The sequence below is a fragment of the Eleutherodactylus coqui genome, chromosome 7 (assembly GCF_035609145.1).
Source record: "Eleutherodactylus coqui strain aEleCoq1 chromosome 7, aEleCoq1.hap1, whole genome shotgun sequence".
NCBI classification, from domain to species: Eukaryota; Metazoa; Chordata; class Amphibia; order Anura; family Eleutherodactylidae; genus Eleutherodactylus; species Eleutherodactylus coqui.
The window spans coordinates 22194089-22216144 of NC_089843.1; the positions used below are offsets into that span (position 1 = coordinate 22194089).

The 22056-nt window shown below is 45.2% G+C and overlaps 1 protein-coding gene across 1 annotated transcript; it reads left to right on the forward strand.

Moving 5' to 3' along the window:
• The first annotated feature begins 2740 nt into the window (after nt 1–2740).
• LOC136573431 (vomeronasal type-2 receptor 26-like) lies at nt 2741–21625 on the forward strand. Its single transcript, XM_066574722.1, has 3 exons — nt 2741–3706; nt 3839–3962; nt 20721–21625. Exons 1-3 carry the CDS (start codon nt 2741–2743, stop codon nt 21623–21625), a joined length of 1995 nt encoding a protein of 664 aa, XP_066430819.1.
• Nucleotides 21626–22056: the final 431 nt, after the last annotated feature.

Consider the following 22056-nt stretch of genomic DNA (forward strand, 5'->3'; position numbering starts at 1 on the left):
AATAGAATTGTATGAAATGTGCAGGGTATAGGAGAGGAAACTGATTTTTTTCATCTATTCGATAACTCTAACGAGCTATTGGTTTTGTATTTAAAAAGCATTTAACAAAATATACTGTACATTTGCTTCACCAGTCTGTATGAGCATATTCTCTTCATTCTGTGCATTCAAGTTATTTGCGGAGAGTAAGTGTACTGATTTATAAAAATATGTCTTCAAAGTGTGAGTTATCTTTTAAAGATTCTATGAGGAGATTAGTTTGTCTTAAATGAACTTTCGTCAAAATAAACAGTCTGTGGTGTCAATATATACCACTAGTTGTATTCCAGCTAAATTTGTTTATCCATCAACATAGATGCCCAGGGCTTTTTTTTTTGTGGGATGAGTTTTTTTCTTCAATGATACTATTTAATGTACCATATAATGTACTGAAAAATGATTAAAAAACTCTAAGAAGGGTAAAATGGAAGGAAACAAGAAGGAAACCCTATTGCCCTCTGCGCTAGAGTCTGCCATGCTTCCACCGTCACTCTCATGAAGGGGGGGGGGGATATGTGAGGGAGAAAGTGCCAGGTCTTAATTTTAAGCTACAGCGCATAGAGTGCTTGCATATGAAAGGGGTCTTAGATATTTTGCCTCAATGTTTTCCTTTTCAAAATTTACCCAGCCTAGATTTGTGTTTTGGTTTAGCCAGTTTTTGGCCTTGTTGAGGCTTGTGGCTCTATGTTAAGCTCCAAGGTGAGGTACGCCCATGCCCCCCTGTGACTGGTGGAGAGAGAAAATTGATAGTGCTACTAAGTTCACCATAGACGGGTATGATTGGCCAACAGAAAAGATCCATAGAACATGTCATATGGAGGTCTAATGGGAGATTAGGGGGTGATACAAACAACAATTGCTGGGCCATAGAACAAAAACTGAAGTTTCTGACTCCTGGATTGAGGAAGTAGCCACAAATCAACTAAATGCAAAGCCTCTAATTCTTAAAGAACATAGTGCTGACTAGGAGACAGAGTACTTACCTGAGGAAAAGTCCACAACAAAGTCAAATACCATATTAAAGTTTCCTCACAATATGATGTTGGAGCCATCCTAAAATTCTGCCAGCTCTCGTAGGATTCTTGTTCCAGAAGAATTTTGGTCCTGGTTAGGGACAGAAAAGATAAGTCGTGGCAGCATGTAGAGATGCAATAAAATCAAGCCTTTATTCTTCCTTCATTGTAAAAGCTGCAACATTTCGATCTCTACAGGAGATCTTTGTCAAGCATAATGAGACTCCCACTACACCTCCCAGTCCTTGTTAGGTAAATGGAGCTTGGAAAAAGTTGCTATATTGCCTCATACAGAGATTTTTAAAAATACGAATCTACCATCTGTGTCTGTCTTAAAGGATATAAGAAATATGTGCTCTTTCCCTGCGCTGACATGCAGGAAAATAGAGCATGAAGCAGATTTTTTGTGCAAACACAACACACACACAAAATACACATATTTTCACAAACCAGTTGAAATCAATTTTCTCAAGAAGCAGTTATTTTCTCTATGTCTTGCGCACGCAAATCTTTCATGTGCAAATCAGCACGCAAATTCTATTGTGTGAAACGGCCAAAATGCAGATTTGCTGCCCGTCGATTTTTGACATATTTACTGTTCTGCTGTGGAATCCCACAGTGAATCCACTATATGTGAGACCCCCTTACAGCGGACCAATTATAAGATAGAACAAGAAGGGGCACATGTTCTTTCACTCACATTGATATTCTAGTTTAGTGAAGATCAGAATATCAAAACAAAATTCTGTCTCCATCGTCTCTTTATGTCCCCTGATATCCTGATTAAGGGCAATGTATTTGTGCAGTGAAGGAGTCTTTTTGTGTCCATGCCTGCACAAAAACTGTGTATATTTGTTCAGCCATCGCTCATTCACATGGGCGGAGGAATCACCCCCGCACTGATTTAGCCTAACTAAATGCCAGTACTTGCAGGTATCCACAGCATTTTGCACAACATGAATTCATGAATGGGTGTGAGTGAGACCTGCCTCTGATTGGCTCAGTGCTGAGCCAATCAGGGGCAGCTTTGAGTCACACCCCCTTCACACCCACTGCAAGCCGGCCGCACTGAACTCCGTCTGCCGGGACAAGGTGAGTATATACAGTATATTTTTTTTATTTAAACACATTTCTGGATGAATTGCAGGGAAGGGCTTATATATTTAAGCCCTTCCCGACAATTCATCCGGCGCACGCACACAGCGCATTGCTTTCAATGGAGCCGGCTGTATTGCCGGCTCCATTGAATGCAATGTGCTGGCCAGCTCCGGCCCATTTCTAATGAAACGCGGCTAGGAGCAGATTTTCGGGCGATTTTTGGGCCCCGGTCACGCGATTTGCGGATGCGCATCCGTCATGCGATCCGCAAATCGCGCGAAAAAACGCCCGTGTGACTAAGGCCTTAATGAGATCTAGTTGTTTAGTGAAGTTCACATTGAAGGTTCCAAATAAAAAAACTAAAATCTTTATTTATTTCTGGCTGTAGAGTCTATCTTCCCTTTATCTTTCCTGTAATTTCGTAGGTGATAAAAAAAAAAAAAGGGTTTTCTATATGGAGTTTTGGATTATTGAAGACTGAGAACAGTCTGTACAAAAAGATCTTAGTTTTCTTCTGTGTTTTGCAGATCAGCTATGGAGCCTCCGACCCCTCGTTATCTGATAGACTCCTCTATCCTCACGTTTTCAGAATGGTCCAGAATATCCACATCCACAATATGGTGATCACCGAACTGCTGGAGCACTTTGGCTGGACCTGGGTTGGGATTTTAGTATCGGAGGATGAAGCTGGAGAGAATGAGCTGCAAATACTAACAAAGTACATGAGGGAGCGCGGGATCTGTGCCGCCTTCACCATAAAACTTAGAGAGAAAAATGAAAATAGGATTTTACATGCTCTAAACAATCCACAAGTCACCATCATTATAATGTGTGGGACCTACTCTGTTGATATGCTTGCATTTATACCATTTTATGAATTCATATTTTTAGACAACACCTTCATCCTTTCACCATCCTGGATCTCTAGTTATCTCAAAGGGTTAAATGAAAAGCAATCAGTATATCATGGAAGTCTAGCAGTGCAGTATTCATCACATTTTCCAGGTCTGGAGGATTTTGTAAACATATACAGGAAATTTCATGATATCAGCCAAAAACAGTCTTACTGGGGATTGTTAAATTTTATAGACAATGTTGATAATGTAGATTCCTTCATATCATACTATAACATCTATAAAGAGAGCTCACAGCTCACTCACACTTATAACATTACTGCAGCATCTCTGAGGAACATCCTCTCATCGGGGGTCGCCCCAAGACTCTATTCTGCAGTAGAAGTTCTGGCAAAAGCTCTACATGAAATGTTCTTATTTATAAAAGATGAATATGGAGAAAATTCAATAACTGGATTTTTACACTACAGACAGAAGTTACAGCACTACATACAAATGATGGAGTCCTCACCGGATCCAATGAGACCTTCATATTACTTTAATGAGCAGGGAGAAGCCGTACATCCATATAAGATCATAAACTGGTTATATATAAAGGAGGCCATACATGAGGTTGAAGTAGGGAATTATACTCCGTGGGCTGTCAGTGGTGAAAAGCTTCACATAAATCGTCAGTCTATAACATGGAAACACACAAAGGAGGTGAGAAGAGTTATATTATGTAGGTGATTATGTAAATCTTGTCCGCCCTTTACCATCATTATATGGTTTACATCCTCTTATTATACATGTGTGTTTTATCTTTATAGTAAAGGTTATTGTCTTTTCCTACAGATCCCAGTATCCCGCTGCTCGGACCAATGTTCACCTGGAAGCAGGAAAAAGTCAGGAGAAACAATCCATGCCTGCTGCTATGACTGCGTCCCGTGTGCAGAAGGGGAGATATCCAATATAACTGGTATATGGTAGTATGAGCAGTAGGTGATGATGACAGTGATGTACCAAAAGGATGTATATATGAAGGAAAAACTAAGTGAACCCTTTGGAATTACCTGTATTTCTGCCATCACTACTAATAAAATGTGTCATGTCCATCCCAATTATAGGCAAATCGGCAAACATAATCAAAGTGAACTAAAAACAAGGACGGTCTTCCATTCATATATTTTATTGAACACATTAACCCATTAGTGACCACCCATACATGTTTTCACATCCTGAGTGTCTGGGTTTTAAAAACACGCCAACCCTGTAGACTAAATTCACAGGGTCTGTGTATGTGACAGCTCCCTGCTATAGGTAGCCAGAGGTACCCGATAGCCTGGACTTGTCATGGGGTGGGTTGCGGTGTGCGACACCTGGTCACGTGATCACCGATACCCAATGGATAATGCCAATCGCATAAAAGTAAAAAAAAAGTTAACATTTCATCTCCCCTCGCAGATCAGATCCATGAGGGGGGTATCACAGCTGCAAGGGAATCACTTTATTGTAACAACATATTTACTGGTTTGACTCCTATTTAAAATTTAACTTTTAATAATAACTAATAAAAAATATATATCCCCACAGAGAAAATCAAAAATGTATTTGTGGTTAAAAAGCCATAGTCAGCCCGTTCTATGAGTGGTACATAGATAGTGATCGAAAAGCTCTAGTACAGTTTAAAAAGAGATGAATGTTCTGTACTGTTTTTTTGAGTTTGCCCTCTGAACACTCCGGGCATCACTAAAAACTTTTCCAACGGTGGGAGTAGGAAGATAAGCAGATATAACGTAGCCCCTTCCACCGCAGGACTGAGAAATTGGAACGGATAGACTACCGTCCAAAAACAACCCAGTTTATCCAGTATAGCAATGATACGGACAACAGGGAGCCAAACCCTTAGGTTCGGTAAGCTTTAAAGAGTAAAGCCAGGGGTGATTGTTTTATTTTGGGTGCATCCAGATAATAATATAATCAACAACCCCAGCTTTTATCTGCATACCTTAGCTCAAATAGAATTAGATGTTAGATATCACTAAAATTTCCAAAAGATAAGCTCTGGCTCGATGTGTTTCCGTCTCAAACTGCGACTTCATCAGGAACCCTAATAAAGAAGGGACCAGAAAATATTTTTAGTCCCCCTAACTAATATTTGAGCAGGCATGATGGATGAAAAAAGTTTGACCTGAATTTCTTTGAGAATAAAGGTGTTAACCTGAATAACTCTGAGTAATAAATTAGTGAGGACAATGCCTATCTATGCTAGAAAATTGGTTCAGCTATAGTATATGAGTCACAATACCCAATGTAGTGACCAGTAAATATATAGTCCTAAATCCAATTCCAGCCTCAAAAAGTATCCTTATTGAGATTAGACTGGAAGCAAATCCAAGTTAAAGTCAGTCTATACTGCTCAGGTAGGTCCCTGATTATGCCCAAAGTAGGTGCCCAGAACAGAGTTTGCTAATAGCAGAACCAAATCACAATAAATAAAAAACCTAGCAGAGTCTCCAGCCCTTAAGGTAGGCTGGAGGCGTCTGAGTTGCTTTGGGAAGGTTCCTGCTTATAAAGCCTTGTCAAACCCATTCACACAGGGGGTGTGTGTTTCATTGTCCAATTGAGAATCTAGTCTCCACCCCTTAGCACCTCATGGCAGTTAACCCCTAAATTGGCTCCATTAGTGAAATGCAAAGCATAATAACACCTACCCACTTGTTACCCTACTAGCTGTTGAGTAGATCGCCTCTATAATTAATCACCTTTCTATCCCCGATGTACACCGCCGGACCATAACATCTCCAGCGTCGCTGTGGTCACATGATCGCGGTCACATGACAACCCGCGTCATCATTGCGAGGTCACGTGGCTTGTGCACGTCAGCGACGTGAGGTCACATGACCGGATGTACTGCCTGTGCTCTGGGGTAATAGACATTGAAGAGGCCTACAGATGGTCACATGATCTAGTGCATTGCCATAGTGACCGGGACGCTCGTTTAATATGGTGATTATTGCAGCAGTCAAAATAGTGGCCGATGTAAATAAATGGCAGATCAAGACAGGGTAACTAGATCTAAGCGGGTCATTGTAAGTGAGCCACAGGTTCAAACAGTATAAAATTTATTACACTGCTTTAACTCTTATGGTGCGTATTAGTTCATTCACTAGTACATAAGTTGGAGGGGGGAGGGGGAAATCCCCATGGACATCCAAATAATTTACAAAAAGCTGCTGAATGACAAGATTTCGTTGAGGCCCTGTGGATGCAAGCAGTCTAACCTGTAGATCCACTTGGTCTCTTTTTGTAATAACTTCTTATCTATGTTTCCTCTGCGTCCATATGATCGGATTGATTCGATGCCTTGAAACTTGAGTTTGTTGATGTCCCCATTGTGGAACTGCTGCATGTGGGTGGACCAAGAAGTTGCCTCACCTCACCTGATGTTACCCAAGTGAGAAAGAATCCGGAGTCTCAACTGTTGTATCGTCTTGCCTACGTAATTACGTGGGCAGGGACATGATGCCAGGTAAACCAAGTTTGTGGATTTACAATTAAGGAATTCTCTATGCTTGAATTTTTGACCAGTAGACGCAATACAAAAAGTACCTCCTTTTTAATTAAGGAACATGCTTGACAGTCATTGCATGGATATGTCCCAAATGTCCTCCCTAATTCCAGTCACGTTAGTTCCCTTGGGGCTGGTGGGAGGTGGCTCTTTACTATCCTATCCTTTAGATTTCTACCTCTTTGGAAGGTGAGTAGGGGTGTATCTGGAAGTATATCTTTAAAATCCGGATCTGATTTCAAGATATGCCAATATTTTCCGAGGATTCAACTCATTTCTGGGACACTCTCATCAAAAGTGCCAATGATTCTGGTGACATTTTCTGTTCCTCTGTTACGTGGAACAAGGAGGTCATTTCTCTTTGATCGTTTGGCAAATTGAAAGGCGTCCACAATTATTTCAACCGGGTAACCCCTACGATAAAACCTACCTTTGAGTTTGTTTCCTTGTGCCAGAAAATCTTCCTCCGAGGAGCAGTTACGCCTAACACGTAGGAACTGTCCCTTCGGGATTCCCTTTCGCAAGGACAAAGGATGGCCACTATGCCATAATATGAGGCTGTTGGTAGCTGTCTCCTTCCTATGCAATGTAGTTGCTAGGGAGCCATTCGGAGTCTTAGATATTCTGATATCCAAAAAAGTTGTGCTCTTAGCCTGTAGTTCATGCATGATTTTCAGATTAATTTGGTTTATATTCAAGGATTCAACAAAATTTAAAAAATCATCAGCAGTTCCATTCCACAGTATCAGGACATCATCGATGTACCGAATGCATAACATGATCATATCGGTCCAGAGATGATTGGTCTCCGCAAAGACTATTTTTTCCTCCCACCAGCCCAGGAGCAGGTTTGTGTACGAAGGGGCACAGGGACACCCCATTGCGGTGCCCTTGAGCTGGTGAAGGAACCGGCCATTGAAGACAAAAAAATTGTGTGTAAACACGAAAGAGAGGAGTTTATGTACAAACAAGTTATGTCTAGAGAAGATGTTTCCTCTTTGTTTCAGGAAATGATCCACAGCCCGTAGACCTGCATCATGGGGAATTAAATTATAAAGTGATTCAATATTGATACTTGCTAGTATCACATTAGGTTCAATAAAAATCCCCTCAATTTAACGTAGGACGTCTGTAGTGTGCTTAACAAAGGAAGGTAGGGCTTCAATGAATGGACGTCGTATTATATCAATGTATACCCCAGCGTTTTGGGTTAGACTATTGACAGCCGACACAATTGGTCTTCCCCTGATTGGGTCCAGACCTTTGTGAACTTTTGGGAGTGAATAAAAAGTCGCAGTGCGAGGATGAGTTGGCAACAGGAAATCATATTCCGCCTTATTGATGAGCCTATCATTCATGGCTTCATCTAGGAGGGATCTCAGAGTTTTCTGGAAGGTATCAGTAGGGTCAGTTGTTAGCTGTCTATAGGTAGTACTGTCCTCCAGAAGGGCATTACACATTGAGACATAGCCTTCACGTGACATAATCACTGCTTTACCCCCCTTATCCGAAAGCTTGATGATGATATTAGAGTCATTCTCAAGTTGACATAGTGCTTTTAATTCATCAGATCTAAGATTACATCCCCTACCCACATCAACTGGCATATCTTTGATTTCTTGTTGAATGATCTTTTTAAAGATATCAATAAAGGGGGGCTGTCCCTGTTAAGGGTTCTTTGTGCTTTTCAATTTTTGATCTGTGAAAGGACCTTCTCCACAAACATGTTCACCCTCCTGTTCAAGTGCTTCCAATGTCCTAAGTCCTGGTAGATCATTGACATCCAGTCCCCAATTCGCTGCTTTTTGGCGGTCTTGGATGGAGAAAAATTTCTTCCATCTAATTTTGCGAAGGAAGAGGGCCATATCCTTGGTCCAGCCGAACCTGTCGAAATGGCTCGACGGGACAAAGACAGGCCCCTCTCCAAAATGCTCAACTCCTCTCTAGACAAGACCCTACACGACAAGTTAATGACCCTCATCCTATTCTCTTCTCTATCTTTCATGTATGGCTCTGCCAGTGGTACCGAGACTGGCATATCAAGAGATGCGTTTTAACTACTTGGATCAAGACTTATAGTGGATCCCTACGGTCTCTCAGAAAATAATTGCCAATGGTTTGTTCAAAAAAACCACTCCTTCCAGAATGTGCTCTACCTCTGCCCCGTCCCATTAGGGTGTTTCTATTACGATTCTGCCAGAGAACGGATTAGATCTTGTTTTTTTATTATTGAGATCACCCTCAGAAAAATCACTTTCTGATGAGCTCAAGTCCGTTTCCAGTCTATTATCTGTACCCTTGTAAGCTTTGTTATTAGAGATGAGCGAGCGTACTCGTCCGAGCTTGATACTCGTTCGAGTATTAGGGTACTCGAGATGCTCGTTACTCGAGACGAGCACCATGAGGTGTTCGAGTCACTTCCATTTTCTTCCCAGAAAATTTTGCACCGTTTTCTGACCAATAGTAACACAGGGAAGGCATTAAAACTTCCTCCTGTGAAGTTCCAGCCCTATCCCACCCCCCTGCAGTGAGTGGCTGGGGAGATCAGGTGCCACCCGAGTATATAAACTGGGCCCGCCCGCAGCTTGCCACAGATGCACGCTGAGAGACATTAGGGAAAGTGCCGTCTTGCTGTAGCTCCTATAGGGAGAGTGTTAGGCTGTTATTCTTCGTCTTCAAGAACCCCAACGGTCCTTCTTAGGGCCACATCTGACCGTATGCAGTACTGTTGAGGCTACTTTTAGCTGTTTTGCAATTTTTCTTTTTTTTTTTGTATATGGGGCGTGCAGACAATAGCGTCCTCAGTCTGCAGTGATTTTACTCAGTATAAGGGCAGTACTGGTGAGGCAGGGACAGTAGTACAGGGAAAGAGGTATACAGGCTATATAGGCAGTGGGCTTTTTCAAAAAAATTGGGAAAAAATACTATATTTGGGCTGCCTGTGACTGTCTTCAGTTTACTGCGTGTCTGCTGGGGGTAGTAGTCGCTAATTAATACCCAGCCTTGCGCATAATTTTGTTCTGGCTGCACTGTGCTTTCAATAACCACAGTCATCCTCCAACAGGGAAATCCATATACAGGCTATATAGGCAGTGGGCTTTTTCCCCAAAATTGGGAAAAAATACAATATTTGGGCTGCCTGTGACCATCTTCAGTTTACTGCGTGTCTGCTGGGGGTAGTAGTTATTAATACGCAGCCTTGCGCATAATTTTGTTCTGGCTCTGCTGTGCGTTCCGTAAGCCAAGTCAGCCTTCAACCACAGGCCAATAAGCGGCACATTTAATTACAGCGTTCTTTTTCTGCTCTACTCGTAATACACCATGCTGAGGGGTAGGGGTAAGCCTAGAGGACGTGGATGCGGCCGAGGACGCGGAGGCCCAAGTCAGGGTGTGGGCACAGGCCGAGCTCCTGGTCCAGGTGTATCGCAGCCGACTGCTGCGGGATTAGGAGAGAGACAAGTTTCTGGGGTCCCCAGATTCATCTCACAATTAATGGGTCCACAAGGTAGACCTTTATTAGAAACTGAGCAGTGTGAGAAGGTCCTGTCGTGGATGGCAGAAAGTGCATCCAGCAATCTATCGACCACCCAGTCTTCTACGCCGTCCACTGCTGCAACTCTGAATCCTCTGGCTGCTGCTCCTCCTTCCTCCCAGCCTCCTCACTCCATGAAAATGACACATTCTGAGGAGCAGGCAGACTCCCAGGAACTGTTCTCGGGCCCCTGCCCAGATTGGGCAGCAATGGTTCCTCTCCCACCGGAGGAGTTTGTCGTGACCGATGCCCAACCTTTGGAAAGTTCCCGGGGTCCGGGGGATGAGGCTGGGGACTTCCGGCAACTGTCTCAAGAGCTTTCAGTGGGTGAGGAGGACGATGACGATGAGACACAGTTGTCTATCAGTGAGGTAGTAGTAAGGGCAGTAAGTTCAAAGAAAGGAGCGCAGAGAGGATTCGGAGGAAGAGCAGCAGGACAATGAGGTGACTGACCCCACCTGGTTTGCTAAGCCTACTGAGGACAGGTCTTCAGAGGGGGAGGCAAGTGCAGCAGCAGGGCAGGTTGGAAGAGGCAGTGCGGTGGCCAGGGGTAGAGGCAGGGCCAGACCGAATAATCCACCAACTGTTTCCCAAAGCGCCCCCTCGCGCCATGCCACCCTGCAGAGGCCTAGGTGCTCAAAGGTGTGGCAGTTTTTCACTGAGAGTGCAGACGACCGACGAACTGTGGTGTGCAAGGTTTGTCGTGCCAAGATCAGCCGGGGAGCCACCATCACCAGCCTCACCACCACCAGCATGCGCAGGCATATGATGGCCAAGCACCCCACAAGGTGGGACGAAGGCCGTTCACCGCCTCTGGTTTGTACCACTGCCTCTCCCCCTGTGCCCCAACCTGCCACTAAGATCCAACCCCCCTCTCAGGACACAGGCACGACCGTCTCCCAGCCTGCACCCACACGCTCACCTCCGCTGTCCTCGGCCCCATCCAGCAATGTCTCTCAGCGCAGCGTCCAGCCGTCGCTAGTGCAACTGTTTGAGCGCAATCACAAGTATGCCCTCACGCACCCGCACGCTCAAGCATTAAACATGCACATAGCCAAATTGATTAGCCTGGAGATGCTGCCGTATAGGCTTGTGGAAACAGAAGCTTTTAAAAACATGATGGCGGCGGCGGCCCCGCGCTACTCGGTTCCCAGTCGCCACTACTTTTCCCAATGTGCCGTCCCAGCCCTGCACGACCACGTCTCCCGCAACATTGTACGCGCCCTCAACAACGCGGTTACTGCCAAGGTCCACTTAACAACGGACACGTGGACAAGCACAGGCGGGCAGGGCCACTATATCTCCCTGACGGCACATTGGGTGAATATAGTGGAGGCTGGGACCGCTCACGTCCTACCCACCCCCAGAATTGCGGGCCCCAGCTCGGTGCTGGTATCTGCGGCGGTGTATGCTTCCTCCACTAAACCACCCTCCTCCTCCTCCTACGCAACCTCTGTCTCGTAATCAAGATGTGTCAGCAGCAGCACGTCGCCAGCAGTCGATGTTCCGCAGCGTGGCAGCACAGTGGTGGCCAAGCGTCAGCAGGCCGTGCTGAAACTACTCAGCTTAGGAGAGAAGAGGCACACTGCCCACGAACTGCTGCAGGGTCTGACAGAGCAGACCGACCGCTGGCTTTCGCTGCTGAGCCTCCAACCGGGCATGGTCCTGTGTGACAACGGCCATAACCTGGTGGCGGCTCTGCAGCTCGGCAGCCTCACGCACGTGCCATGCCTGGCCCACGTCTTTAATTTGGTGGTTCAGCGCTTTCTGAAAAGCTACCCACGCTTGTCAGACCTGCTCGGAAAAGTGTGCCGGCTCAGCGCACATTTCCGCAAGTCCAACACGGACGCTGCCACCCTGCGGACCCTACAACATCGGTTTAATCTGCCAGTGCACCGTCTGCTGTGCGACGTGCCCACACGGTGGAACTCTATGCTCCACATGTTGGCCAGGCTCTATGAGCAGCGTAGAGCTATAGTGGAATTCCAACTCCAACATGGGCGGTGTAGTGGGAGTCAGCCTCCTCAATTCTTTACAGAAGAGTGGGCCTGGTTGGCAGACATCTGCCAGGTCCTTGGAAACTTTGAGGAGTCTACCCAGATGGTGAGCGGCGATGCTGCAATCATTAGTGTCACCATTCCTCTGCTATGCCTCTTGAGAAGTTCCCTGCAAAGCATAAAGGCAGACGCTTTGCGCTCGGAAACGGAGGCGGGGGAAGACAGTATGTCGCTGGATAGTCAGAGCACCCTCATGTCTATATCTCAGCGCGTTTTGGAGGAGTAGGAGGAGGGGGAAGAGACAGCTTGGCCCACTGCTGAGAGTACCCATGCTGCTTGCCTGTCATCCTTTCAGCGTGTTTGGCCTGAGGAGGAGGAGGAGGATCCTGAAAGTGTTCCTCCTAGTGAGGACAGCCATGTGTTGCGCACAGGTACCCTGGCACACATGGCGGACTTCATGTTAGGATGCCTTTCTCGTGACCCTCGCGTTACACGCATTCTGGCCACTACGGATTACTGGGTGTACACACTGCTTGACCCACGGTATAAGGAGAACCTTTCCACTCTCATACCCGAAGAGGAAAGGGGTTCGAGAGTGATGCTATACCACAGGACCCTGGTGGACAAACTGATGGTAAAATTCCCATCCGACAGCGCTAGTGGCAGAAGGCGCAGTTCCGAGGGCCAGGTAGCAGGGGAGGCGCGGAGATCAGGCAGCATGTACAGCGCAGGCAGGGGAACACTCTCCAAGGTCTTTGCCAGCTTTATGGCCCCCCAGCAAGACTGCGTCACCGCTTCCCAGTCAAGGCTGAGTCGGCGGGAGCACTGTAAAAGGATGGTGAGGGAGTATGTAGCCGATCGCAGACCGTCCTCCATGACGGCTCTGCTCCCTACAACTACTGGGTGTTGACACGTGGCCTGAACTCGCGGTATATGCCCTGGAGGTGCTTGCTTGCCCTGCGGCTAGCATCTTATCAGAGAGGGTGTTTAGTGCGGCTGGGGGAATCATCACGGATAAGCGTACCCGCCTGTCAACTGACAGTGCCGACAGGCTTACACTCATAAGGATGAACAAAGCCTGGATTTTCCCAGACTTCTCTTCTCCACCAGCGGACAGCAGCGGTACCTAAACAATACGTAGGCTGCACCCGCGGATGGAAGCATCGTTCTCTATCACCATAAAAAACGGGGACCTTTTAGCTTCATCAATCTGTGTATTATATTCATCCTCCTCCTCCTGCTCCTCCTCCTGAAACCTCACGTAATCACGCCGAACGGGCAATTTTTCTTAGGACCACAAGGCTCAGTCATATTACTTTTGTAAACAATGTTTATATGTTTCAATTCTCATTAAAGCGTTGAAACTTGCACCTGAACCAATTTTTATTTTAACTGGGCTGCCTCCAGGCCTAGTTACAAATTAAGCCACAGTAACCAAAGCGATTAATGGGTTTCACCTGCCCTCTTGGTTGGGCATGGGCAATTTTTCTGAGGTACATTAGTACTGTTGGTACACCAATTTTTTTTGCGCCCTCACCTACAGTGTAATCCGAGTAATTGTTATGGGCTTCGCCTGCACTCATGGTACAGCAAGGTGTGTGGGGTTGGCCTACACTTTTGCTACATAAATGTAACTGGGGCCTTGTCTATATTGCAACTACTGAAATGTGAAAGAAACTGTTATCTCCCAAAACTGTTGCAACGGGAATGTTACTGTGGCCTGTCTTGACTGCTACTACTACTGAAATGGAACTAATACTGTGCTCCCCCTATACTGCTGCTTCGGAATTGTTACTAGGGCCTGTCTTGACTGCTACTACTACTGAAATTGAACTAATACTGTGCTCCCCCTATACTACTGCTAGTGATATGTTACTGGGGCCTGTCTAGACTGCTACTACTACTGAAATGGAACTAATACTGTGCTCCCCTTATATTGCTGCTAGTGATATGTTACTGGGGCCTGTCCTAATGCTACCGCTGAAATGTTACTAATTCTGGGCTCTACCTATACCGCTGCTAATGCTATGTCACTGGGGTGTGGAAACGGAGGATTCCCAAAGACATGATGGCGGTGAGGCCATTTCCCACCAACGCGGTTACTGTTAAGGTGCATATAACCACGGACACGCGGAGAGGACACGCAGTGCCTCAAAAACATCCCCCTCCTCCTCCAACAATGAAAACATTCTTGGCAAATACCTTTGCATTGGTCCGTCTGGTGGCAGTCCAAGAATTTCACCTTTAACGACAAAACAAGAGAGCCCCCCCACCATCCCCCCGCCACGGCCCACTTAATCCTGGCCACATTTCGAAAACCAAATAAATAAAACCGCGCTACTAGGTCTGCAGTCGTGACCACATTCCCACCAACGCGGTTACTGTTAAGGTACATATTACCACTCTGACTGGGGCATGCACTGTGGGCCGAAGCCCACCTGTATTTTATCTGACGTTAGCTCTGCTGAGCAGGGCACTGCAATGGGATACATTTATGTACCGCCGATGGGTTCCAGGGAGCCACCCATGCTGTGGGTCCACAGGGACTTCACATTAGGGATTTGTACCTGCCTGTGTCTATGTATTAAAAACCCCGGTCAGTGAGTTAAACGACACCCCAGACATCTCCACACCAATCCTATGGGAAGCCCACAAGGCTTTCATCAGAGGTGAATTAATAGCCCTAGGCACGAGAGTAAAGAAACAAAGGGAGAGGGAGGTAGATTCCTTGCTAACACAGATATCTAACCTAGAACAAGTACATAAGCACTCACTAAACAATGACAAACTCCAAGAACTAAAAGATCTCAGAGACAAACTCAAAAACACCCTAAACATCAAAACAGCAAAGACCCTCCTCTATTCTAAATATAAAATCTATATGCACGGTGATAAAGGTTCCAAAACAATGTCCAACCTCATCAAGAAACAAAAAAAAAAAACCTTCATACACAAAATAAAAACAACAACAGGCCAAACTGTAGATTCTACTGCGAACATCGCGAAGGAATTCAAAAAATTCTATAAAGAGCTGTACAACCTCCCTAGTGACGAACAGAGAGGGGAACATAAAAATCTTAATAGCATAACTCAAGCATTTATAGAGTCCCTCACCCTACCCAGCCTAACTGAAGAAGATAAAGCTAGCCTAATATCCCCAGTCACCTCCCCAGAGGTCGAAAAAATTCTCAAATCGATTCCCAATGGAAAAAGCCCAGGGCCGGACGGCCTACCAATCATATACTATAAAACCTTTTCCGAAACACTCATCCCACACCTGACAAATCTATGCAATACACTTCTTACAGGTGGGCAACTCCCCAAACAAGCCTTGGAAGCATTTATCACCCTGATACCAAAAGAAGGGAAAGACCCAGAACACTGCGGCAATTATAGGCCCATTTCCCTATTAAACACAGATCTCAAGATTTGGGCAAAATTGTTAGCACAACGTATCTCACCTCTACTTCCAAAATTAATACATGCTGACCAAGTGGGGTTTGTACTGGGTCCAGAGGGAAAAATGAACACATCCCGCATTATCAATACTATCCACTACGCCAAACTTAACAAAATCCCACTGGTCTTATTGGGAACAGACGCCGAAAAGGCCTTCGACAGAGTGAGCTGGAGTTTTATGAGAGTCGCACTACAGAAGTTTGGCCTGCCAGATCAATTCATCGAGGCCATATTTAGCATGTATTCAACTCCCACAGCCAGGCTCCAAATAAACGGTACTCTGTCGGGGCCTTTCGCCATCACCAATGGGACCAGGCAGGGTTGCCCTCTCTCCCCCACCCTCTTCGTGTTGGTCATGGAATTCTTACTTCAACGAATCAGACAACACCCCAATATTAAGGGGTTAAGTATAGGAAACCTCACACACACAACAGCTGCTTTCGCAGATGACCTTTTGGTGCTCATGACCAACCCCGAGAGGGCCTTCCCCGCAATCATAGACATCTTTGAACAATTTGGTAAAATCTCAAATTTTAAAATTAATTATGAAAAATCAGAAGCTCTAAACATTTCAGCTCCAACCAACAAGATTAAACAGATCATAAAAACACTCCCCTTTAAATGGCCCACTTCCAGTATCAAATATTTAGGCATCATTATAACTTCAGACCCACGCCTTCTCTATAAGGCAAACTCCCCCCCCCCCCTCCAAAAAGTACAAAACCAACTACACAATATTAACACCCCCCTGCTGTCATGGCTGGGCAGAAAAAACCTGATATCAACTTATATACTACCATATATCCTCTATGTTCTACAAACAGTCCCGATAGAGATCCCCTGCAAATTCTTCTCAAATCTTCACAAAATGTTCAGGACATTTATTTGGAACAAACGAAAACCGCGATTAGCATTTTCATACTTGACACAAAAGAAGCCACAAGGAGGTTTTGGCCTACCAGATATATCTACCTATTACAAAGCGATCCACATGACTAGATGGTTTGACTTGGTGGAACGCAAACTAGACTTGCCCTCCTTAAACCTAGAGAGAACATTAATAGATCAAATCGGTCAATTCCTTCTTTGGACCAACAACAAAATGCCTTATAAAAAACAAACACTCAGCCCGACACTAAGAGGCACAATCAAGGTAATGCATTCTATCAGAATAGAAAAGGGAGATCAACACAAGCTAGCACCAATGATTCCTGCATCACTGGTCCCCTCTATTCTAGCTAACAAGCTAATTAAAATAACCAACACTTGGGCTAAACTAAACTCACTAACAATCCAAGACATCATTAAGGGAACTAAAATAAACAGCCCCTCACAAATCGATCTGCTCTTACCAAACCACTGCCTAAACTTCCTAGAGATAACAGGCATTTATTCCTCACTCAAAAAACTTCAGGAGAAATATCAGAGAGAACTGCGAGACCCGTGTTGGTACGAAGCATACCTCTTTGTCCCGGAGAGACCAAAGAAACTTATGACACACCTATACAAAGGGCTACTTATGAACGCCGCACCCGACAAACCGTGGTTCCTTAGAGTCTGGGAAGGAGAATTGGGGACAACCTTTGACAGGGAAGAGACTAAAAAAATCTTGACAAATTCACATGGCTTCTCAAAATGTGTCCGCATTCAAGAAAACTCATTCAAACTGACAACCCGATGGTATAAGACACCGGTCTCGCTCTCCAAACTTAATCCTACACAAACCGACAGATGTTGGAGATGTGGCACAGATAGAGGGAACCTAGTACACATTTGGTGGCACTGTCCACAAATTAAACACTTCTGGCAAAACATCACAAACCAAATAAACAAAATATGTAATACCACATATACATTTACCCCCGAGGAAGTCCTACTCTGGAAACCCTCAAAACAATTTACACCCTCAAAAAATTGCTTCCCCACCATACTAATTGCAGCAGCAAAACTACTCATCCCACCACTATGGAAATCGAATCATATACCTACGATAGCACAGTGGAAAGACAAAATTTCACAAATCTATAGATTTGAGGAATTAGCCGCTTGGGACACCAACTCAAGGGAAGAATTCCTCAAACTCTGGTCACCGTGGTATACATACCTAAAAAACTAGATAATATAGCTCTATCCAAGTAGCCTTAAACGGGGTGACGTATAAGAGCATCTAGTAGCAACAAATTCACTCGGGCGCTCCTCTCCCTTTCTCTCGACGACTTGGTTTCCCCCCCTCCCCCTGTTAAGTTCCTTACCAATGATCGCAAATAAAAAGCTGGGACGCTGCAGCGGAAGCGGGTAGGAGCCCCTGGTTGAGCGGACTCACTAACCCGCATCTTCCATTGCTTCTTCCCCCACTCACACGCCTCGTCTATACATTTGAATAGACCCCTAATGAAGTGGGGAAGTAGCTCCCTCCCGCTCACACAGCACCTATTGATTGAATGTACCCAACCTATACCATCATATCTTTCAAAGCAAGTCTGGTACATTTCATCGCTAACCAAACATGTAACACTCATAATCTGTGATTTGTTAGTTACGTCCTACAATGGCTTCATTTGTGTAAGAAATTACTTACTGTTTGTAAACGACTTCTTTTTCTATGCTCAAATAAAAACAAGATTGTTTAAAAAAAAAACCCCGGTCAGACTGGGGCATGCAGTGTGGCCCGAAGCCCACCTGCATTTAATCTGACGTTACCTCAGCTGTGCTGGGCACTGCAATGGGATTTGTTTATGTACCGCCGGTGGGTTCCAGGGAGCCACCCATACTTTGGGTCCACATGCAATTCACATTAGGGAGTTGTACCTGCCTGTGTCTACTTATAAAAAAACCCCAGTCTGACTGGGGCATGCAGTGTGGGCCAAAGCCCACCTGCATTTAATCTGACGTTACCTTAGCTGTGCTGGGCAATGCAATAGGATTTATTTATGTAACGCTGGTGGCTTCCTGGGACCCACCCATGCTGTCGGTCCACACGGAGTTGTACCTGTCTGTGTCTACTTATAAAGAACCCCAGTCTGACTGGGGCATGCAGTGTGGGCCGAAGCCCACCTGTTTTTAATCTGACGTTAGCTCTGCTGTCCAGGGCACTGCAATGGGATTTGTTTATGTACCGCCGGTAGGTTCCAGGGAGCCACCCATGCTTTGGGTCCACACGGACTTCACATTAGGGATTTGTACCTGCCTGTGTCTATGTATTAAAAACCCCGGTCAGACTGGGGCATGCAGTGTGGGCCGAAGCCCACCTGCATTTAATCTGACGTTACCTCAGCTGTGCTGGGCAATGCAATGGGATTTATTTATGTAATGCCGGTGGCTTCCTGGGACCCACCCATGCTGTCGGTCCACACGGAGTTGTACCTGCCTGTGTCTACTTATAAAGAACCCCAGTCTGACTGGGGCATGCAGTGTGGGCCGAAGCCCACCTGTATTTAATCTGACGTTAGCTCTACTATCCGGGGCACTGCATTGGGACAAACTACAGGAGCAATACAGCGCTAATGAGACGTGCACAGCTACGCTAGCATTGGAGTCTGCTGTAGGCACCCGATTGCTGAGGGTTTGTGCAGAGGCCTATGTCCTGGGTGCAGTGAAAGTCCGCTTCCAGCCTAGGATTGCTGAATCTGTGGGCCGAGGCCTATGTCATGGGTGCGGTGCAAGTCTGCCATGTTTGGCCGCTCAGATCAATTTTTTGTTCATGTCTTGGGTTTCCTAGGACCCACCTATCCTGTTGGTGAAAACTTAGTTCCCATTGCGGTGTTTGACCTGTCTGGCACAAAGGCACTGACTGACTTGGGTAGGGGGCAGAGCGCTGACGGCTTTCCCCTTGCAGTGTGGATTGAGCTATGCAACACCTTGACAGAATGAATACTGTGTGGCACATGGATTCCCCATTGCTATGCCCACGTTCGCAGCTCCTGACGGAGGTGGCACAGGATTGGAGTTCTCATTGCTTCTGTACAGCATTGTGGGCTATCGCCCCGCCCCTTTTAAAGAGGGTCGCTGCCTGGCCCTGCCAACCCTCTGCAGTGTGTGCCTCCGGTTCCTCCTCATGGCAGACGCACTTATAAATAGACATGAGGGTGGTGTGGCTATGAGGCCAGCGTGTGGCATGAGGGCAGCTGAAGGCTGCGCAGGGACACTTTGGTGTGCGCTGTGGACACTGGGTCGTGGGGGGGGGGGTTGGGCAGCATGTAACCCAGGAGAAGTGGCAGCGGAGTGTCATGCAGGCAGTGATTGTGCTTTGTTGAAGGTAGTGTGGTGCTTAGCTAAGGTATGCCTTACTAATGAGGTTTTTCAGAAGTAAATATTGTTGGGGGGGGGGCACTCTTGCCGCTATTGTGGCTTAATAGTGGGACCTGGGAACTTGAGATGCAGCCTAACATGTAGCCCCTCGCCTGCCCTATCCGTTTCTGTGTCGTTCCCATCACTTTCTTGAATTTCCCAGATTTTCACAAATGAAAACCTTAGCGAGCATCGTCGATATACAAAAATGCTCGAGTCGCCCATTGACTTCATAACGAAGTCGCCTGTTACTCGAAACGAACCCTTGAGCATTGCGGGAAGTTCGACTCGAGTAACGAGCACCCGAGCATTTTGGTGCTCGCTCATCTCTAATAAAAAACTATAAGTGGAGATGGAAACAGACTGAATAAAACATAAATAACTACCAAAGAATCTATGTCCTGTAGGTCTCTACTTAACACTTTCCCTGACACTGTCTCTCAACCTCAGACACCACTGTCCCAAAGTGGCCATCAGCTGTCACTGTCTAAAAACTTTCTTTGAGAACAAGAAGGCACTAGGACTCAGACAATAAACCAATGAAGCAAGCTGAAACATGAACAAAAGACATTAACAAAACAGGAAATGCAGAGACAAACCACAGAATAGGAAACAGGCAGGACTAAAATAACCAAGAAACTAAACTCACTGACTGAAACAAATTATACAAGACTAGAATAACTAAAACAGGGAATGCTGTATCAAACACAAATTGTCAGAGCTATTAACCACATCACACTGTGATAGATAGATAGATAGATAGATAGATAGATAGATAGATAGATAGATAGATAGGTAGGTAGATAGATAGATAGATAGATAGATAGATAGATAGATAGATAGATAGATAGATAGATAGAATATTAAATATGTTATAAAATATTCCTACAGATACTGAGAACTGTAATAAATGCCAAAGTGATGAATGGCCAAATGAGAAGAGAGACCGATGCCTGCACAAAGTCCTGGACTTCATCTCTTACCAGAATGATACAATGGCTTCCGTATTTTCCGGTGTTTCGGTCTTCGGATGTCTTGTGACTGGCTTCATATTTGGAATATTTATCTTCTACCGGGACACTCCTATTGTTAAAGCTAATAACCAAAACCTGAGTTATCTCCTCCTGGTCTCAATTATCCTCAGCTTCCTCTCTGTCTTCTTGTTTCTTGGTCGTCCCAGTGATGTAACTTGTAGATTACGGGAAACTAGTTTTGGCATTTTTTTCTCAGTAGCCATCTCTTCACTTCTCGCCAAGACTGTTATGGTTTGTGTTGCTTTTAAGTCCACCAAACCTGGAAGCCAGTGGAGAAAATGGCTGAGTGTGAAGCTGCCCTATACCATAGTTCTGTTGTGCTCATCTATAGAAGTTGTCATCTGTATTATCTGGTTGTCTATTTTTCCCCCATTCCAGGACCTGGACACTCAGTCTTATCCTGGAAAAATCATAATTCAGTGTAATGGAGGATCAGATATCTGCTTCTACACCATGTTGGGTTATATGGGACTCCTGGCAGTGGTGAGCTTTGCTCTGGCTTTCATGGTGAGGACATTACCAGACAGTTTTAATGAGGCCAAGTACATCACCTTCAGCATGCTGCTGTTCTGCAGTGTCTGGATCTCCATGATACCGGCTTATCTGAGCACCAGAGGGAAATCCATGGTGGCGGTAGAGATATTTGCAGTAATGGTGTCCAACGCTGGACTTTTAGGTTGTGTGTTTTTTCCAAAATGTTTTATAATTTTGTTCAAATCTGAAATGAATAGAAAAACTGACCTGCTGGGGAAAACAAAGTAATGTTGGCAAAATTTTACACCTGATAATAGCGAGTAGTACAGTTTGTACATGTCTTATCACACTTCCCATTTCCGGCACAGCAATAGGTGCCCACCCACTTATCATATCTTCTCAACCTCTCCCTGTAGTAGTGCAGATGGCCCCACCCTTAAGTACAGCTCATCAACCTGCATTCATCCCTAGAGTAGTGATGGCCCTACCCTATGACTTATCAAGATTTTTCTGACACATGAGCTATTTATTTCCCACACTGAAGCCTTCCCTATTTTCTCCAAAACCCTCCATTGTTATTAGAGTAGCTGCAGTATGAAAATTTTCACAGCACGCTATTAAAAATTTTAAAGTCTTTATTGAACAATCACAAGTATACAACAGGCATATAAAAACTTGTGAAACTGTGCATGATAAGACATGTTTTCTTTTGAGTGATA

Coding starts and splice junctions, on each gene's coding strand:
- LOC136573431 (XM_066574722.1), top strand. CDS start 2,741: ATGGTCCAGAATATCCACATCCACAATATGGTGATCACCGAACTGCTG. Junction 3,707..3,838: donor CATGGAAACACACAAAGGAG/GTGAGAAGAGTT, acceptor CTTTTCCTACAG/ATCCCAGTATCCCGCTGCTC. Junction 3,963..20,720: donor GGAGATATCCAATATAACTG/GTATATGGTAGT, acceptor ATATTCCTACAG/ATACTGAGAACTGTAATAAA.